Source organism: Endocarpon pusillum, assembly GCF_000464535.1.
Source record: "Endocarpon pusillum Z07020 unplaced genomic scaffold scaffold1776, whole genome shotgun sequence".
NCBI lineage: Eukaryota > Fungi > Ascomycota > Eurotiomycetes > Verrucariales > Verrucariaceae > Endocarpon > Endocarpon pusillum.
The window spans coordinates 1-17,892 of NW_006916073.1; the positions used below are offsets into that span (position 1 = coordinate 1).

The window sequence follows — 17,892 nt, forward strand, 5'->3', positions numbered from 1 at the left end:
CAAAGCTTAGTGCAAAAAGTGCACGGTTACCTAAGAAGTGCAGACTTGCATGAAATGAGTAGGATGAATGACGTCATGAATACATCATTTTCAATTTGTGAGAAGCTTCTCATGTTCAGAGGTCGAGCTCTAGGGCGATATTCACCTTCAACAGTCTTCATCCACACTACGAGTTCTGTGATCTTCAGACACTAATTTACTAGCTGGCAATTTTTAACCTCTTCTCTAGAGGGTTACAAGCTCATAGGTCGAGATTACCTTCCTTTCTCAGGTCCCGTGTCTAACGCTGTGCAGTCCACAAGTCAGACTTCTTCCATACCTCAAACATGGCCGCTAGAAACGCAGATTCGATGAACGAGAAGCAAGGCGAGTTCATGCCTCGCAAGCCTCGTGATGAGCCCATGACCACGAAAGGTCATCAACTTGGTCAAATAGTCTCAGAAAAAGATAAGGCTGAAGAATTCACTGCCAAAACCCTGCCGCCTGGCTCCGCCCCCAAAGACCGCACATTCCAACCAAATAACATATCTGAGGTTCCAAGCCAAGCAAACAACCCAGATGTCCTTCCCGACGACGACAAAGAAACCACATACACTTCGGCCTCAGATACGCTTGGTGGAGCAACCTCAAAGGATGTGAACAAGGGGCTAGGTCGCCCTATGCAAGGTGAGACGAGCACAGAGATCAGGCATGATGGGAAGCATCATCGCAAACGAGAGGGAGCGGGCTTGGAAGGGGTAGGATCGAGCGGAGACCACGGCATGGAAGATCCAAAGTACAACCCGGATCCCAATGATGATCATCCAGAAGGACCAATTCCAGGTAGAGAGCATAATGCGGTGCTGCCAGGTGGAGAAGACATGTTGCCAGAGAAGGCAGGGGAGTTCTCCAAGTCGGACAAAGAGGAGAAAGTGAGGTAGATGGGGTGGTCGTCTACAGGGGAGATCAGTGATGTCTAGTAGCATTGGAAGAGCCAGTACCGAGGATAGCGCAGAAGCTCACCGTTCAAAGACGAATAGATGCTACAGTCATCAAGCTTGTACTCACAAAGAGAGCATACATGGCAATCCACCCACCATTTTTGAATTTCTCGACCAAACACTTCCACATGCCGAACTGACCATCTCTATTCTCCGTTGCGGCATTGTGCCATTTGTCCTCTACCACTCCATCACCTCAACTGACCTTCAACTTAAAATTTCGGCCTTACCAACACTTGGTGTATAGTCACTCTTTCTACGAGTAGTAGAGTCATGAGGTTGAACTGCAACTTTCTTTTTTTCGATCACCCCTACCAATGAGACTGAATGTGAGTGATTCAATGCATGCACAAAGAATACGTTGCACAGTTTACTTCTCGATTCGTTAAAATGCTTCTTGCACGTACAATGGAAGTTGGTGTGTTAACTACAGTTGTGGGGGATGAAAAGGTATGATTGTCAAAGTGAATTTTACGTATTGGTCAAGATGATACCAGTTAGTTAAATGTCGAAATACAGAGAAACGACTCCTTCGATGACGGACTTATCACAAGGGATTTGTGCTTCAAATGCAGGTGTGGTTTGATCATAGTAGAACTGGGCTCCACAAACAATGCAATGCCGCTCCTATAATTGTGACGCAGAAGACCAACCAAGCAAGCCACAGCTGCACACAAAATTCCCGTCAACAACAACTCAAAAACAATGCAAACAAATGCAACTCAGGATGCACTTGCTGACAACCGCTTTGATAGAGCATAGAGTCCCAGGCTTCAATTTCCCAACTTCAGAAAGCCCGATTTTCCAAAGGAAGCCCCCATCACGGCGGGCTCGACGTCAGCAACAACGGCAGGTCCGAGTGTGGGACTGGTGGCGGAAGTGCCTGATGCAGCAGAACTGGTGGAAGCTGAGCGCCGGGTTTTCCGCTCGGCGGTGGGGAGGGCGGCTGAGATGGCTTCTGTAATTGCGGTTGTGGTTGGAGATGATGAGGAGGGGTCAAAGCTGTGGTGGGCTGTTGGCAGGAGGATCAGGTAGTTGTTTACGGTGGTGGTGGTGGTGGTGGTTGTTGTTGTTGTTGGAGATGACATGTTAAGATGGGTAAGGAAGTAGTGGGAGGTAGGCGGGCAGTGGTTGAGGTGTAGGTAGATAGAAAGGGAGAAAGCGAAGACTATTGCAACGTTGGCGAAGGAAGTCCTGGGATATGAGGTTGTGGTACGATGCTGTTACCACTGCGATGGACTTTCTCTTTGTAGTGCACGCGAGGGTTTCGGATTCAAATATTCGGCCTCACCAGGTAATATGATGCTCCGATGGTGAATAACTGGATCAGGATCCGTTGAATTTGTGGTTGGCGAATGGGAAGAGGGCGTGTGGATTTTTGCGCATGTGATTGGCGGGGCGGAGAGGATATCAATGCTCCGTACCGAGGATTGGATAGGCGCCTCTACACCGCCTTGATAACTCGCTATGGTGGGGAACTGAGTCAGGGGGGAATTCTTTGCGGCCTGGTGATGCTTTCTTCCCAACACGTGAAAGTGATAGTCAACAAAGGAATTGCTGGCAGATCAGGAGCGGGGGGATTCTGAGAGCAGCAGCAGAACGAGACAGTATATGTAATAGGGAATTGTCGCGCCATGGCGTCAGCATGGCTGCTGTAGTATCATAGTTCAAACTCGATCACAAGCTCGGAGTTCGGGATACTGTACAGAAGCAGCTATCTGCTAGCCTCTGGACAAACGCATCTTGTCTGATTGGCATCGTCCACCTCTGGCTTACCTTGTTCTTGCGGAAGATTCCGGAGTCCGATCTCCTGGTGCTTTCCACATTTGAGGATCGTGAGATGACAATGGAGAATTATTGAATACGAGATGATGCCATGGATTGCGCCTTCTCCGTCTGTCCGCGGGGCGCGGGGTTACGTACTACGTAGTAGTAAAACTTGAAGTTGAAGCCGCGTTCAGCCGAGCCTTGGCATGAACCATGCACCATGAACCACGAACCACTGCCTGGCGCGACACTAAGACGCAAGGATCCTTACTCAGTATCAGTCCAACATTATCCTATGTCAGAAAAAGGGTAGTAGCTTCCGCTTCGGCCATTCAAAGCATATATACTCTCGAGGAAGTCTGCCAAACACACGCCTCCACCTCGAGGGGTCTAGCAGTACTGTGCCTGGTCTCTTCCCCAAGAGCACACCCGAGTTGTGCCATTCCGCGAGTGCCAGGAGCGGAGCGGACCGTCATGTTAAAGAGAGCACAGCCTAGATTTTCCTGGCCTCCCGTCTCATTGAGCATCTCTCTGCTATGCGACTCAGCATCACAGTTCCTGGTGATCTCATTTCCGGCCTGCGGAGAGAGGCTTTTCCCTTTGGAAGGACAGAGGCCTCATGCAAGGTCTTCTGATCCAGATGGACATCCATAAATAGCGCAATATGATTCGATCTTGGATTTGCTTCTGGTCATTCTGACAGAGCCAGGCACTCAAGAACCAGAGGAGATGAATTTGGGCCACGTTGACGCCTCTTCGAAACAACCACAACAACATTGCGTGTGACTTGCGAGTCGACTTGGCATCTTTTCTGTTCGCATGCCTAACTTAATCGAACAACGTTCATCTTCGGTTGTGGCTCTGCGGCAGTCCCGCTAATTGGCTCTCGCGATTTCCCTCACTTCGCCCAGCCTGCATCGATGGCGCGATAGGTTACAAATGACCGTTGAGATTTCTGAGGTTCCTCGGCGTGGTAAGGCGTCGACGTTTTCCCTCCTTGAGACTAGTGCATGCCTCTGTCTATCCTCTCTGGTCTTACTATGCTGGCAGTAACTGTTGACTTTGAACAGGTCATTCAACTCGTCACAAATCATTTTGAGCCTGCCGCACCATCAGACGAAACAACCAACCGTTCCCTCATCTTCAAGCGTGTCTATGTGTCTTCCGCCCTCGGATATGCAGCTAGCCCTGCCCGGTGGAACGTAACACATCCTTCCGCTGATTAGATCTCCCGCGCGTTATTTTCCGTCCGCCTTGTCACTTGGCTAGTGATGTAGCCTGCCAGTGTCACTTCCTCTGGCAACGACGTCAGTGAGCAATGCTCTGTCCAGCGTAACTCCACTTCAGAATGCACACTGCGTAAATTGTCTGAAAGGCATTGTGGAGCACATATTCTGCCTACTTACTCGCAGCAGAAACACAGTCTCATGGGTCTATCTCCAAAAAGCACAGCCACGAGTTCAAGCTGATCATATTGATGAATCAGCGGAGTGGATGAGAAATTCATGGCCCCACTCGCTTCCTCTTTGATTTGAGTTTTCTTCTACAGGGTCCTGTTGACGCAAAGCGTCGTTCCTGTCTGAAAGGGAAAGACGTGTTTTGCCGTTCAGGGGGGCATGTGGAGGTTGCGGAAGTCGTAGGCTAATCTAGTTCTTCGGCGTTTACCACTCGTCTTGCTTCCAGGTGGAGCCGGCTGGTTGACAAGTGACATGGGGGTTTTGCCAAGGCGGCCCGAAGATGGGCTTCAACTATTCTTTCCCTGTCGCGCTAAATGCACTTTGCCGCACCTACAAGTGGAAACGTCAAAAGGTACATGATCTGCAGCCACTCCAGCTATCCGCCAGGTCAGGCTACAATGCTCATTGAACTTCATGTTAGTCGAAAGTGATGCATGGGGCGTAACTCCCGAGTCTGCTTAATCGTTGTATGATCCAGGAGACTGTCAGAGCTTTGCGGCTGGCATTTACTGGGCGAACCGTGTACCGATCAGGGTAATTTCTTTGTTACAAGAACCTCACTGATCAAAGTTCAGACGGCATTAAGTACCTCTGGCCATGAACTCAAATATAGCGTCTAGCTTCGCTTGCAAACTTTGCTGTCGTCGTGCTCAAGGACCCCATACTTTGCCGATTGCAAACCGTGCAGGCTCGCACCTATAACTGACCTTGCACTACAATTGAGGCACGGCCGCATGCAGGCAACCTTCCATGCCAACAGTGTCTTGATTAAAGGGCGGCTGCTTCCTTGCGACCCGCGTGTGCCGCTGCTGCTCAAGCATATTTCGAATTACAGTATCATAACGGTTTATATAAAAAGTCCTTCTTGTCCATACCTTCTCACGCCTTTGCCATATGCAAAAGCAGCCTTCGTGCTGGTTCTTCTGCTTCCGGGAAGCCTTAATCTTATACAATCTTCGCCCGAGAGTTAGCTATATCGCTGGATTTCATCTATTGTTACTGTTGGAGTTTGCATCACTTGATCTGTTGCTTCAAGGTGAGTACATTGAGTCTGGTCCTTGGAACCATTGTTAACATCAGACAGATCTAAAACTGCTACATCCGCCCTACTGCCAAGATGTGCCTCAAGGTTTTACGGCGGTACAGCTGTGAACACACAGAATTCGTGGTTGTCAGATGTCCCTCCCAAGGGCAAGCAGGTCACCCACCGCCACAGCCGGGACATTGTCAAGACATCGCAGGGCCTTGCAAAACATGCGCAGCTAGCGTTTGATGAGTGTGGTAGGTCCTATCAGCATGGATCTTTATGGTCAGGCACTAAATGCGAGTAGTGTTGCGCGCAATATTTCGTGGGAAGGCCATCTCGCAGCTATCTTAATGGGTGGTCCATGGAGCATGAAACGGTCGCCTTGTCATGATGTAGCTGTTTTCTTAGGACGCTACATTCATCTTCTTCCATCTTGAACGAACCCTAAGAGGTTATGCAGTCAATTTCGGCTCGATATGAATAATTCTGCGCATTGTGTCAACCAGGATCAAACCGCATTGGGTAGGGTGTTTATGCAGAAACCTTGTTCGCATCTCGTATCACGCTCAACGGCTTGTGATCAAGCTTTTCAAGGCTGTCATGCCTTAATTCTCCGGTGACCTGAGCTGTGACGATTCTTTCGCAAACATGTCATGTGCAGATACGAGCTTGGTGACATGTTTGTGACCCCGTGCCTGAGCCTGGAAACCGTGTTGGCTGGCAACGATGCGCAGCTAGGATCACCTCCTCGATCAGCTGAGGACAAAGCTTGTTTGAAGATCTGCAAGAAGCTAAATCTCTGCGTTTTGTATCCAACACCCCTTCAAGTCCACGAAAATGACTCCATTGTCACCTACGAAGCATGTGATGAATCAGAGATGCATGTACGCGGTGGGCGGTGCATAACAAAATATGTTGTGGTCACGCAGCGCCTATCTTATCGTTTCAGATCAACACAATGAGCTTTGGTTGATCACAAGGGCTCTTGTCTATACTGATTTAGCTAGGGCGGCTCTCCTGCTGCCACAATAGCGATAAGGAATTTCGGACAGAAACTCGGTTTCTCCTCGGAAGGTGAAATGAAAATTGCCCCGGCAACGAGATGATGACCTGAAGAGAGCCGGAAAGTCTGGACCTGACTCAGCACCATGTGAGTTGAAATCTGCGGCGAAGCTTGCAGAGGGCGTATACAGGGTCGATAATTATAATACAAGCTATGCATTGTGGTTGGTTCGTTGCCTCCTGCTGCACGAGCGTTCCTCACAGCCAGGGTCGCTATCACGTGCAAGTACTCGACCTTGAGGCAGTTCACAGGATCCACACCCAGTCGTCGATCAAATCTGCGATTCATGAAGGCTGTCATCACAGCTCTAGCAGTATACAAGGGGTCAAACTAGGACCCGGGCCTGCCACGATGATATTGGTCAAGTGAACACTCAGAGCCTCACTTTGAAATCTGGCAAGTTCGGAACCATTCCAGGGGCAGCATCAGGTCAAGAAATAGGTTTTGCTTGCAAGCTCCCAGTTGACTTTGAAGTGACAGGGCCACGTGAAGTCTCGGTATTGCTGTAGGGCGGAAGTTCAACGCTTGTGCACTTCCCAGCCCTTGCTTCTCACCGCACGAGCTGCGGCAGAGCGGCGCAAGGTTTGCCAGTATAGTACGCTACCAGATGCCTAACCTAGGCGCCAATCCATGCTGTGGGTGAATATCATACCCCATGCCCTTTGTGCAACCTTGTGGCGTTGAATGACAGGACTAGTAAACGCAGCTTTCCAACCCCGTTTCTCTATTTCTCTTTGACGTAGCCAGGAAAGCCGTTGTGAACTCTCCTGTCAAGATTAGAATGACACCTCCCCTCCCGCCCTGGCACCTGCAAGCCTTCACTTCAAACCACACTCTTTCAATCCTTGGCATTCTTCAAACTGATCCTGTCATGCAACGGCTGTCAACGGGCCCAGTCTGGATCAGCGGTCTGAACACTGTTTATTAGAATGTCAGTTGACATAAATTGGGAGACAATCACATCAGGTCCTGACGGGGAAGCCTTGGCCGAGAGCATACGTTCATTCGTACACGACAAATTCCAGCAAGTAAGCTTGCCAGGATTCATTAGGTCGGTTGAGGTGCATTCATTCGATTTTGGCACAATCTGTCCTCAGTTTGAAATCAAAGACATCGGCGATCCTCTTCCAGACTTCTACGATGACAATGACGACAATGACGACAATGCTAGCGATGGAGGGGCTGACAGCAACCACGCCTCGGCTGTGAGCCGAGATCAGGCATTAGACCTATCACAGCACACACAGAAGGAGCAATCCATTCATCATGCCGGTAGTCGAAAAACCGAGGTCAACGCCGCTCCAGTACATAATCCTTCACAATCTCGAGGATTACCTCCACAAATCAACACCACGCTTCCAGCAGTGCGTTCTCCCTTCAACCTACTAGCCGAGCAACTTGGCAGTCCCTTTCCTCGAAGTGGCACACCTGGCATACCTGGCGGCACCTCGAACCTAAGCTATTTTCATCTTCCCCTTGGAGGACTCTCAGGAACACAGACTCCCCTTGCAGCAGTAGCGAGCGGCACGAACTTTTCGGCTGGCGGCTGGTCAGATCCGTCTCAAGTCCACGAACACCTCAATGCCTCCAACTCACGTCAAACGTATGCAGACCACGACAGCAGTTCACCTACCCGTCCATCAACAGCGGTCAGTCTGGTACTCCCTCAATCACCGACTGTGGAGAATGGACTCTCACCAACAGTATCACCGCACCTGCACTCCTCAACCCAGATCCCGAACCTCCTAAACCACAGCAACCAAGCTGAAGCACCAGCAGAATCGAGCGCCGCCTCAACGCTCCAACAACAACAACAGCAGCAGCAGCAGCAGCAACAACAACAACACCAACAACCCTCTGACCTGCAGGTAATCACACACGTCAAATATGCCGGCGATATCCGCCTGACACTGACCGCCGAAATCCTCCTCGACTACCCTATGCCCTCATTTGTCGGCATTCCGCTCAAACTCTCCATTACAGGCCTGACTTTCGATGGCGTCGCCGTCTTAGCCAGTATCAAGAAGAATCTGCATTTCTGCTTTCTGGCCCCAGAAGATGCGGAGATGTTGGTTGGGAGATCAAATGAGTCGGCACCCTCCGTTGCTAACGATGGCGAAGGGGAGAGACTTAAGGAAAAGAGGGAGGGAAGTAGAAAGGAAAAGCCGGGTGGCTTGTTGGAGGAGATTAGGGTGGAGAGCGAGATTGGGAGAAAGGAGAATGGTAAACAGGTGCTCAAGAATGTAGGAAAGGTGGAACGGTTTGTGTTGGACCAGATCAGGAGGATCTTTGAGGATGAATTCGTCTACCCGAGCTTCTGGACCTTTTTGGTCTAAAATGGTACCCTCTGTGGAGTCAACATAAGCCCTTGTCCTCCTCTTGCGTACTCACTGCTGCAACTTCCTAGCAGTTTGAGGAAATCTGCGACAGGGGAGGGCTTTCTTCCTCTTCTCTGCTGCAGTTGGTGATAAAGAACCCTCCATCTTGGCCAATGACGCTGTTTCTCAATAAAGAGGACCTCGGTTTCGTGAGCAAGATCTCATTTGTACACGGATTCGAGATTCTTGCCTTCCTCTCATTCATCTCGACTTCTTCTTATTTGCTGACAACGTCCTCCCCTTCTTTGCACACCCCATAACCTCATGACTTGCTTCTATGGTGCCTTCAACCGTTAAAAGATGGTTTAGGCATCCGTCGGCTTGAGTCTCGGAAACCCACTTCAGCATGTCGACTAAGTCCCCACCTCGACACGGCCCGCGCTGGCATTTTCCGACCAGATCCTTTCGCAGAAGCCCCCAGGTTGAACGTTTTCGGCACGGGCCAAGTCTTCTCGTTTCAAATGACAAAAACCTCGTGAAATCGTCAATCTTCAATAAATCGTTCCCTTGAACCCAGCATAAGCCTGCTCCATATCGAAGGTCAAGTCCCTAATTTGCCCCTCGCTCAACTCCTCCGTTGTCCTCATCTGATTCAATGTGATAAGCCATTGGATAATCTTGCCTCGATGGTCGAAGTCTCGCTCGGTGACTTTATTGACGGACTGGATCACATCGCTGAGTAGAGGATGCAAAGTCTCCTTAGAAGACATATTAAGCTTCAGCGCGTCAAGGAAGGTAATGAAATTCTCCGTCGCATCGACGATGAGACGGCTTGACGCTGCTCCTGCGCCTGCCGCAGAGTTGTTGGGATTGTGTGATGGCTGTTCGACAGTCGAGGGCATGCCGATCCGGATACGCTCTGTGGCTCGGGGACATTCAATCTAATAACCGAAAACAACAACGACGTTATTAGCATAACTCGCCTAATCTCAGCCAGCAGAGTCGGGACCAACCTCCCACCGCCTCCCAAACGTCTCCAGATCCCCAAACTCCTTCTCCACCCCCTCATCACTCAGGATCGACTTATACTGCTTCAGCAGCTTGGCGCACATCTCCGTATACTCGGTCTCCGTGACCGCGTCCTTGATGTATGCCTTCTCCAGTCCATCGAGAGTGCGTATGATGCTGTAGATCTCGGCTAGGGAGTCGAGGAGGTCGCGTTCGGTGGATGTGTCGGCGAGCTTGACTTCTTCGTCTAGGCTGATCTTGGCGGAGAGTGACGATGTCGGCGTGTAGCTGTAGGGTGTGGGTGCGTAGGATTGGGGACGGGATGCGGTAGGAGGGTGGCTGCTCGTGTACATTGGGTTGTTTAGGGAGGGGAAGTGTGAAGACCGAGCTATCAAGGTGAAATAGCTAGGGTCGGTGATGTGGGGTTCTGTACGGCGGAACTTTCCGCGGCTGTAAAATAATTTTCGAGGGGCAGCAATTTTGGTTTATGAGTTAGCAGAGTGGGTGACCATTGGTTTTACTCCTGCCGCAACATCTACCACCAGCTGAAAGCAAATACCGATCTGCATTGAGCTCTTGCTCGCCCACAGACCTTCGATAGACATGGCTAAGTCGAAATCGAAGTCTACCAGGAAATTTGAGAAGAATCATCTCAAAGACACCATTGATCGAAGGAAGAACTTCGCCAAAGTCAAGCAAAGACATCAAATCAAGGCAAAGAAGCAGAAACAAGCTGCCAGATCAAATGCTAAGCATGGCGCGCCTGAAGAGGACGAAGATAATGGCGAGCTGGAAGGTGACGGTGGCGAGGACATGAACGACGATCAATTCTTTCAAGAGGAATTGCAGATACTTGCTGCCTCAGCTAGCAAGGGAGGCAAAGCCTCAAAGAAGGATGTGCCACTACAGACGGGAAAGAGAAAAAGACAGGATGAAAATGATAATGGGACAAGAGCAGCAGAGCAGAACGAAGGAGGTATCAACGGCACATCCGGGTCTGGTTCTGACTCAGAGTCCGCATCAGTGATCGAGGATGAGATTGTTGATCATAAAGGCCAGCTCAACGCTCTTGCGGAGAAGGATCCGGAGTTCTACAGATTCCTTAAAGAGAACGATGCGGATCTACTCGATTTTGACGACGAGGGAGATCTGGCAGGCGTTGATGCTTTAAGTGACAGTGAGGGCGACGAGAGACCCATAAAGAAAGCGAAACGAAAACCCAAGGTAGCTGAAAGCGAATTGGAAAGGGATCAGACAACCAAGGTCTCTACAGCCATAGTGCAGAAATGGAAGAAAGCAATGGTGGAACAGCACTCAATCAGAGCTTTGAGGCAGCTAGTTCTGGCATTCCGAGCGGCCGCGCACGCCAATGATGAAGACGAGAAGCAGTTCAAATACTCAATTCCTGACCCAGAGGTCTACCATGAAATCGTCGTCTCCTCATTAAAACATGTTCCGGCGGTATTGAATCACCACTTACCCGTCAAAGAGACTGGCGCTGGCAAGCTACGAATACCGACTGACACCGCGAAGTTTAAGACATTAACACCTCTTATCAAATCACATGCTTCATCTGTTCACTACCTCCTTTCGCATCTCTCTGATGCTTCGACTCTCCGGCTGACATTGCAATCGTTCGACCCTCTACTACCCTATCTACTGCAGTTTCGCAAATTTTTGAAGGTTATCACAAATTCAGTGGTTGCCATATGGTCAGATCATTCTGCTGCAGAAGCCAGCCGCGTCACAGCCTTCCTCATACTGCGCCGGTTGATGGTGATTGGAGATCCTGGCATTCGTGAAGCTGTCCTCAAATCAACTTATGAAGGTATTGTCAAGAGTAGCCGGAACGCTACCATCCACACTCTACCCGGTATCAACCTTATGAAGAATTCAGCTGCCGAAATCTGGGGCATCGACCAGAAAGTAAGCTACACTACAGGTTTCACATTCATTCGCCAGCTTGCCATTCATCTGAGAGGAAACATAACGAAGCCAACGAAGGACTCATACAAAACGATCTACAACTGGCAGTTTGTCCACTCCTTGGATTTCTGGTCTCGCGTGCTATCGACACACTGTAACTCTCTGGTTGAAGCTCAAAATGGCAAAGAGTCACAATTGCGACCCTTGATATACCCGATCGTGCAGATCACGCTTGGTGTAATGCGTCTTATTCCCACATCAACATATTTTCCTCTGCGTTTCCAACTCGTTCGATCACTGTTGAGAATATCCAACGCTACAGGAACTTATATTCCTTTGGCATCGGTGCTTCTAGAAGTTCTGAACTCTGCCGAGATGAAGAAGCCACCGAAACCCGCGACACTGCGGCCTCTTGACTTCTCATCCAATATTCGAGCGCCTTCCTCATACCTAAAGACCCGTGTCTACCAGGACGGCGTGGGTGAGCAGGTCGTTGAATTGTTCTCTGAATTTTTCGTGCTCTGGGCCAAGTCCATTGCCTTCCCCGAACTCCAACTTCCAGTAATTGTAATGCTGAAAAGGTGGCTACGTATGGCTTCTTCGAAAGCAACAGGAAATAAGAATGCAAAGCTCAACCAGGGTCTATTGTTGCTAGTTCAAAAGTTGGAAGCAAACGCTCGGTGGATTGAGGAGAGGAGGAACAAAGTCCAATTCTCGCCAAAGGATCGTGCAGAGGTGGAAGCATTCTTGAAGGATGATGCATGGGAGGACACACCGTTGGGCGCATTTGTTGTGGGACAGAGGAAGCTAAGGGAGGAAAGAAAAAGGGTACTTGAGCAGGGACGGCACGAGGAAGATAAGAAGAAGAAGGTAGCCCGTAGTGAGCAGGATGGTGATGGTGATATGGGTGATATGAATGGCAATGGTGAGCACATTCCTGTTGGTCGTTAGGATAGAAGAGAAGCCATCATTTCAACTTCGTCCGCTGCTGTCGCTGAAAACCCTCGCTCCTGAGCTTCCCTAATGCCACATGCCACTTTACACGGCATTCGCCGTATAATCCATTCCCCAGGTGTTATGCACCCAGCTACTAGTATCACATTAACGTAAGTGCTACTAGAGCACCAATTTCTCTTTTAAGTCACATTGAACGTCGGTTTCTTGCCAAGAAGATATATAATTGGCTAAAATTATGTCAAAAAAATTGACGGCAGGGAAACCAATATATACTCAATCATAAATCACAACGAATCAACGGCCAGTAAGGCAGACTTCGGAGAGTAAGGGTTGCAAGCTTTGGTATTCGGCACAGTCTTCCTGCACCAGTTCTGCTTGTATGGAGGCTTTTAAGTTGCTGTCAAGGTCAACAAACCTGAAGCCGGCGCAAACATTGAGGCGGGAACGGAGAATTGTGCATGTGCCGTCTGAAGGACAAACTCATGCTTCTGTTGATGAAGAGAATGAGGTCGCATCTGCAGCTAGCGTAGCTGGTAGAAAACGGAAGAGAGACATTTTTCCGGCGGCCCATGACCCAGACGAGGCGTTTCCTTCAAATGGTGTCGACAGTCATAAGTCTTCGTCTAATGGCGCAGGGAAAGCTAATGAGACGTCTGGGCATGGAATTCTCTCTCAGGGGAGACCAACAGCAGGTGATCCCACGGCCCCGCAATTACCATCATCAGACGAATGCCGCTCAATCTTTATATCCCACAAGATAAAAATGGCTGCTCTGACAGGAGCCCTGAATATCGATGACTCCAGAAGACCAAGCAGCAGAAGAAGCCCCAGCGTCAAAACGCTCGGCCAGAAACGAAAAAAGAAAGCTTCCAGTCTATATACACATCCATTGACGTCCTTCGCATTACTGCCAACGCTTTACAAAGTCTCAAGGACACTACTAAACAATCTCAGAGAGCAAGGCTACACCACGCCTACTGAAGTGCAGCTCGCCACTATCCCTGTGTTACTCGACCCGGTCGCAGCAGGACTATGTCTCCCTCCTGATTGCCCTCATATTGATCTACTTACCGTGGCACCTACTGGAAGTGGCAAGACCCTAGCCTTTCTCATTCCTCTTATCAACCATCTCATCCATGACCATCATCGAAATACAGAACACGAATCGTCACGTCATGTTAGAGCACTGATCGTTGCGCCCACAAAAGAGCTAGTAAACCAAATCGTGAACGAAGGCAGAAAGTTGTGTACGAACAGTGGTGTATCTATCACCGCCATGCGCAAGGGTATGCACTTGAGCGCTCGAAGTGCTGAATGCACTCTTGAGAGCGGCGATGAAAACGACCATATGACGAGGCCTCTCGATGGTCCTTTGATTGTAAAAGCTGACATCCTTGTCACTACGCCATTGCTGCTTGCAAATACCCTTTCCCAAGATAAGACCAAGCTGTCTTCAGTGCAATATTTCGTATTTGACGAGGCAGACGTGCTCTTGGACCCACTCTTTCGCGATCAAACCCTTTCACTGTGGAAGGCTTGCACTAATCCATCTCTCCGAACAAGTTTGTGGTCTGCTACTGTTGGCTCGAACATTGAGGAGTTGGTGATTGATTTGATCGATGAAAGACAGGCCCGGCTTGAACTCCAAAGCAGGAGTTCATTGCTCCGCTGTATTGTCGGTCTCAAGGATTCGGCCCTTTCAACAATTTCTCATAAGCTCATATATGCCGCCACAGAGCCCGGAAAGCTCCTTGGACTCCGCCAGCTGCTCCATCCATCCACAACGTTGACTAGTAAATATGCCGCCCCACCACTACGACCACCATTTCTAGTCTTCACACAAACGATTGAACGGGCTGTTGCACTTCACGCTGAGCTCCTGTACGACATACCCACCGAAGCCGGAGGCTCTTCTCGAGTCGCTGTACTGCACAGCGATCTATCTGAGTCGAAGCGGTCAGAAATTATGGCAAGATTTCGCAAAGGTCAGATATGGGTGCTTGTTACTACAGATCTCCTGTCCCGGGGAATCGATTTCAGAGGGGTGAATGGAGTGGTCAACTACGATATACCCACCAGTAGCGCGGCTTATGTCCATCGGGTAGGAAGAACAGGGAGAGCAGGCCGAGAAGGTGGGATCGCTGTGACATTGTACACAAAAGATGATATCAAGTACGTTAAAGCAATAGCAAATGCGATTGCTGCGAGTGAGAAAGCCCGTGGCAGGACAAAAGCGACCAGTGGAGAGGACGGCGTCCAGAAATGGCTGCTCAATGCTCTGCCAGACATAAGCAAGAAAGACAGACAGGAATTGAAGAAGAGGGGTGTGAACGTGCGCCGTCCACTTCGAGAAGGAGATGATGACAAAGACGTGAAAGCAAAGCGAACCTCTCGGATCAGCAGCAAGAGTGGATACGAAAGGCGCTTGGAGAACAATCGTAAAGGAGCCATCGCGGCCAGGCAAGACAGGCTGGAGGATGAATCCGAGGGTAGTGAAAGTGATGCGTGGAGCGGTTTCGATGGGTGAAGCCGATCGCGAAAGCAGACTCTGCTTGGACACAAGATTCAGACGATCCTCTGCCAATATGTTTTAATCTTTCTTTTCATTGTCACACAATATTCTCTCGAGGGTAACCTCTAATTTTCTCCTTCTCTTCCCCACGAAGTCCTTCAACCCATCATCATTCCGATCAAAGAAAAGCTGCCACTCCCCCTCATCATCTTGCACAGCTACAAACCCTTCCCAGCCCTCGAAGGTCAACCCTATCTCGTCTTCCTCTGTCCAGTCCCACGGCCCAACGTGATGTTCCCTACTCTGACTCCTGTTGCCATGTTTCAACTCCATTGTATTCTTGTCAACATATATCCAATTAAGCATGGGTGGGTCATCCGCCACCTGCGAGACCAGCCCCAGCGGGGCAGGCTTCCGCTCCTCATCAGGATACTCTATATAGAATGCGCAGAGGGTGTAGGAGGGCTTGCCGGAGGAGGATGAGAGGTAGGCCTGTGTTTCGACAGAAGTCAGCCCAGGAGAATATGCCTTCCAAGCACCACATTTATGGGATATCTCTACCTTTCCGTCCCTCAATACCACCCGCTTGCCCTGCACCTCCCTCGCTCGAGTCGATCTGCTCTCATATTGCGCCTCTAAGTAGAATTTCGCCATGCGTTTCTCATCTGCTTTGGATGCATTTTGCGCCCTCTGCTGGCTCACGCCTTGACCTACCCCGATTACGGTTGGGATTGCTGTGAGGGTTAGGAGACCTAACATGCTGGTCGTGTTGTCTGTGGAGCGTTCGAAGTTGATAAATACAGGTGAGCGTCGTAGCAGATCGTCAGGGAGGTCATGAGTTACCCAGCGGAGCTCATGTTTGTTTGTCTGGAGACCTTCTACTTAGTTATGGGCTATGTCATAGTGCAGGTGCCAAGCATTAACTATGTCACACATGACGGGAGAGTAACGTGCTTAGAAGATGAAGTCAAGCGTTTCTCTTTCATTGTCACAAATAAATTAAGCCTGACTTCACGGAGGTCGTGCTATTCTACGATTTTAGATCCGAAGACCACAATTTTGGTGATAGCTTACACAAACCCTTGAATGCTAAAATGCCTGAAGCTGAAGATCACTTGCCCATGCATGGTAAGCGATGTTTGCTGCGCCTGTTCACTCACTGACCTGCCTGCGACAGGCGCTCAGTCCATGACCTACCCCAGCTCTACACCAAACCGTCTGCCTCCGTTTTGCTTCACACGCTTGATGGACTTGAACAAAAACCACCTTCGCTCTCCAATGTCATGCAGGACCGCGATGGTCCACTCAGGCAAATTTACCCCAATGGCCTGCCTGGATACTTGACTTCCATCATTTCCTCTTCCCTCCATTGGATTGTAGATGAGGATTTGAAGGAGCAAATATGGACAGCTGCAAGTGCAAGACTCAGTGAGAGATCTGGAAGGACCGCTATGCCTAGCATGATGAGGGCTTTTGATGTGCCTGTATCCAAAGGTCCAAATGCTAGGATTCAGTTGGCTGAGCCATCCTTGACGAGCGACAATCTGGGATTGAAGACTTGGACATCGTCCGTCTTGCTTTCGAGACGATTGATTTCACTGCATCGACACGTGCATCAACCTCATCCACGGGTACTTGAACTTGGCGCCGGGACTGGATTGGTTGGTATAGCTGCTGCTTGTTGCTGGGCAGCCAGTGTAACATTGACAGACCTTCCCGAGATCTTGCCGAATCTGCAGGGGAACATTGACAACAATAACAAAGTGATGGAAGCTTGTGGAGGCAATGCCCATGGACTGCCTCTTGATTGGGCGGATGACACAAACTGTCCGGAGGATGATGATGGCCGTTATTCTATTATTCTTGCGGCCGACCCCCTATATTCATCTGATCATCCTAAGATGCTTGTCGAAACCTTACAACGATGGATTGGGCATACCGCGGATGCAAGGTTCATCATCGAGTTGCCTCTTAGGGACGGCTATGAGCAGGAAAGGGAAGATCTAAAGACCAGACTTAGTGACATCGGCTTAGAAGTTGCGGAAGAAGGGTACGAACATGGTGCGGAAGACTGGGAAAATAGGGTGGGTGAGCAGGCTGTGGGGAAATATTGGTGGACCGTGTGGTGTCACAGGGCCCCGGCACCGGATGCGTGAAAGATCCGTCCTAACGGCTCATCAAGTTGCGAGAATGACAGGCTTCATGAAACACATGCTCATCTCCCAAGACATAGAGCAGCATGAGCTATTTTCGAGGAGCTTGGACAGCAGAGAATGCTTCGATGGCTCGGTGGAGTTAGCTAGTCAATCACACCGTTTAGCCGTATTAATGATGTCTGCGCCGGATCCTGGAAGCTATGAGTCAAGTTCAGAGAGATTGCGGCCCACAAGGTGCATGCAAGGCATGAGCTTGGAAGCTTATCAGAACGGACACCAACACTCATTTGCTTAGGGCTGGTCTTAGCCCCTTCGATAGGCTGTGCGAATTACCGAAATAGGAATGTGGCGTTAGCTGCCCCGGATCCAGCCAAATCCGAAGCAGAAGATGACTTCACGCAGCAACAACTCTCACTGCTTGCATCCAGACTAAGTAACTCTCTCCACCCAATTTGGATAGCTTATTCTAACGCCTTCCCTTTTCAGGATAGTAGTTGTAGAAGATCACCGCTGCTCTAAGGCGATATGTTTACTTCACACTTCAGCGCCTCCCGTGCGAGCAGCCATCGCTGCAGAGTTTCCATTTGACTACACTGAAAACGCGCCGCGCCGGAACGTGTTCTCTCCACGTTAGCTCCACTCTCCTTGTGGTCAGATGGATCCATTCCCGTCCCGAGAGGCAGTGGACACAGATCATGACCAAGGAGTTATTTGACGAAAG

At 49.8% G+C, this 17,892-nt stretch overlaps 8 protein-coding genes across 8 annotated transcripts; 5 read left to right on the forward strand and 3 right to left on the reverse strand.

The window, feature by feature from the left end:
• Positions 1 to 326: 326 nt before the first annotated feature.
• Positions 327 to 920, forward strand: EPUS_08536 (uncharacterized protein; the record flags this gene model as incomplete). The annotated part of the gene is made up of 1 exon (XM_007802746.1): positions 327 to 920. The coding sequence occupies one exon, from the start codon at positions 327 to 329 to the stop codon at positions 918 to 920; it is 594 nt and encodes a 197-aa protein (XP_007800937.1).
• Positions 921 to 1,753: 833 nt separating this feature from the next.
• On the reverse strand, positions 1,754 to 2,068 carry EPUS_08537 (uncharacterized protein; the record flags this gene model as incomplete). Its single annotated transcript, XM_007802747.1, has 1 exon — positions 1,754 to 2,068. One exon carries the CDS (start codon positions 2,066 to 2,068, stop codon positions 1,754 to 1,756), a length of 315 nt encoding a protein of 104 aa, XP_007800938.1.
• Positions 2,069 to 7,223: 5,155 nt separating this feature from the next.
• On the forward strand, positions 7,224 to 8,630 carry EPUS_08538 (uncharacterized protein; the record flags this gene model as incomplete). The annotated part of the gene is made up of 1 exon (XM_007802748.1): positions 7,224 to 8,630. The coding sequence occupies one exon, from the start codon at positions 7,224 to 7,226 to the stop codon at positions 8,628 to 8,630; it is 1,407 nt and encodes a 468-aa protein (XP_007800939.1).
• A 533-nt stretch (positions 8,631 to 9,163) lies between these two features.
• On the reverse strand, positions 9,164 to 9,973 carry EPUS_08539 (uncharacterized protein; the record flags this gene model as incomplete). The annotated part of the gene is made up of 2 exons (XM_007802749.1): positions 9,164 to 9,553; positions 9,626 to 9,973. The coding sequence occupies 2 exons, from the start codon at positions 9,971 to 9,973 to the stop codon at positions 9,164 to 9,166; spliced, it is 738 nt and encodes a 245-aa protein (XP_007800940.1).
• Positions 9,974 to 10,223: 250 nt separating this feature from the next.
• Positions 10,224 to 12,497, forward strand: EPUS_08540 (uncharacterized protein; the record flags this gene model as incomplete). Its single annotated transcript, XM_007802750.1, has 1 exon — positions 10,224 to 12,497. One exon carries the CDS (start codon positions 10,224 to 10,226, stop codon positions 12,495 to 12,497), a length of 2,274 nt encoding a protein of 757 aa, XP_007800941.1.
• Positions 12,498 to 12,882: 385 nt separating this feature from the next.
• EPUS_08541 (uncharacterized protein) lies at positions 12,883 to 15,030 on the forward strand (the record flags this gene model as incomplete). Its single annotated transcript, XM_007802751.1, has 1 exon — positions 12,883 to 15,030. The coding sequence occupies one exon, from the start codon at positions 12,883 to 12,885 to the stop codon at positions 15,028 to 15,030; it is 2,148 nt and encodes a 715-aa protein (XP_007800942.1).
• Positions 15,031 to 15,093: 63 nt separating this feature from the next.
• Positions 15,094 to 15,774, reverse strand: EPUS_08542 (uncharacterized protein; the record flags this gene model as incomplete). The annotated part of the gene is made up of 1 exon (XM_007802752.1): positions 15,094 to 15,774. One exon carries the CDS (start codon positions 15,772 to 15,774, stop codon positions 15,094 to 15,096), a length of 681 nt encoding a protein of 226 aa, XP_007800943.1.
• A 335-nt stretch (positions 15,775 to 16,109) lies between these two features.
• On the forward strand, positions 16,110 to 17,171 carry EPUS_08543 (uncharacterized protein; the record flags this gene model as incomplete). Its single annotated transcript, XM_007802753.1, has 2 exons — positions 16,110 to 16,143; positions 16,201 to 17,171. 2 exons carry the CDS (start codon positions 16,110 to 16,112, stop codon positions 17,169 to 17,171), a joined length of 1,005 nt encoding a protein of 334 aa, XP_007800944.1.
• Positions 17,172 to 17,892: the final 721 nt, after the last annotated feature.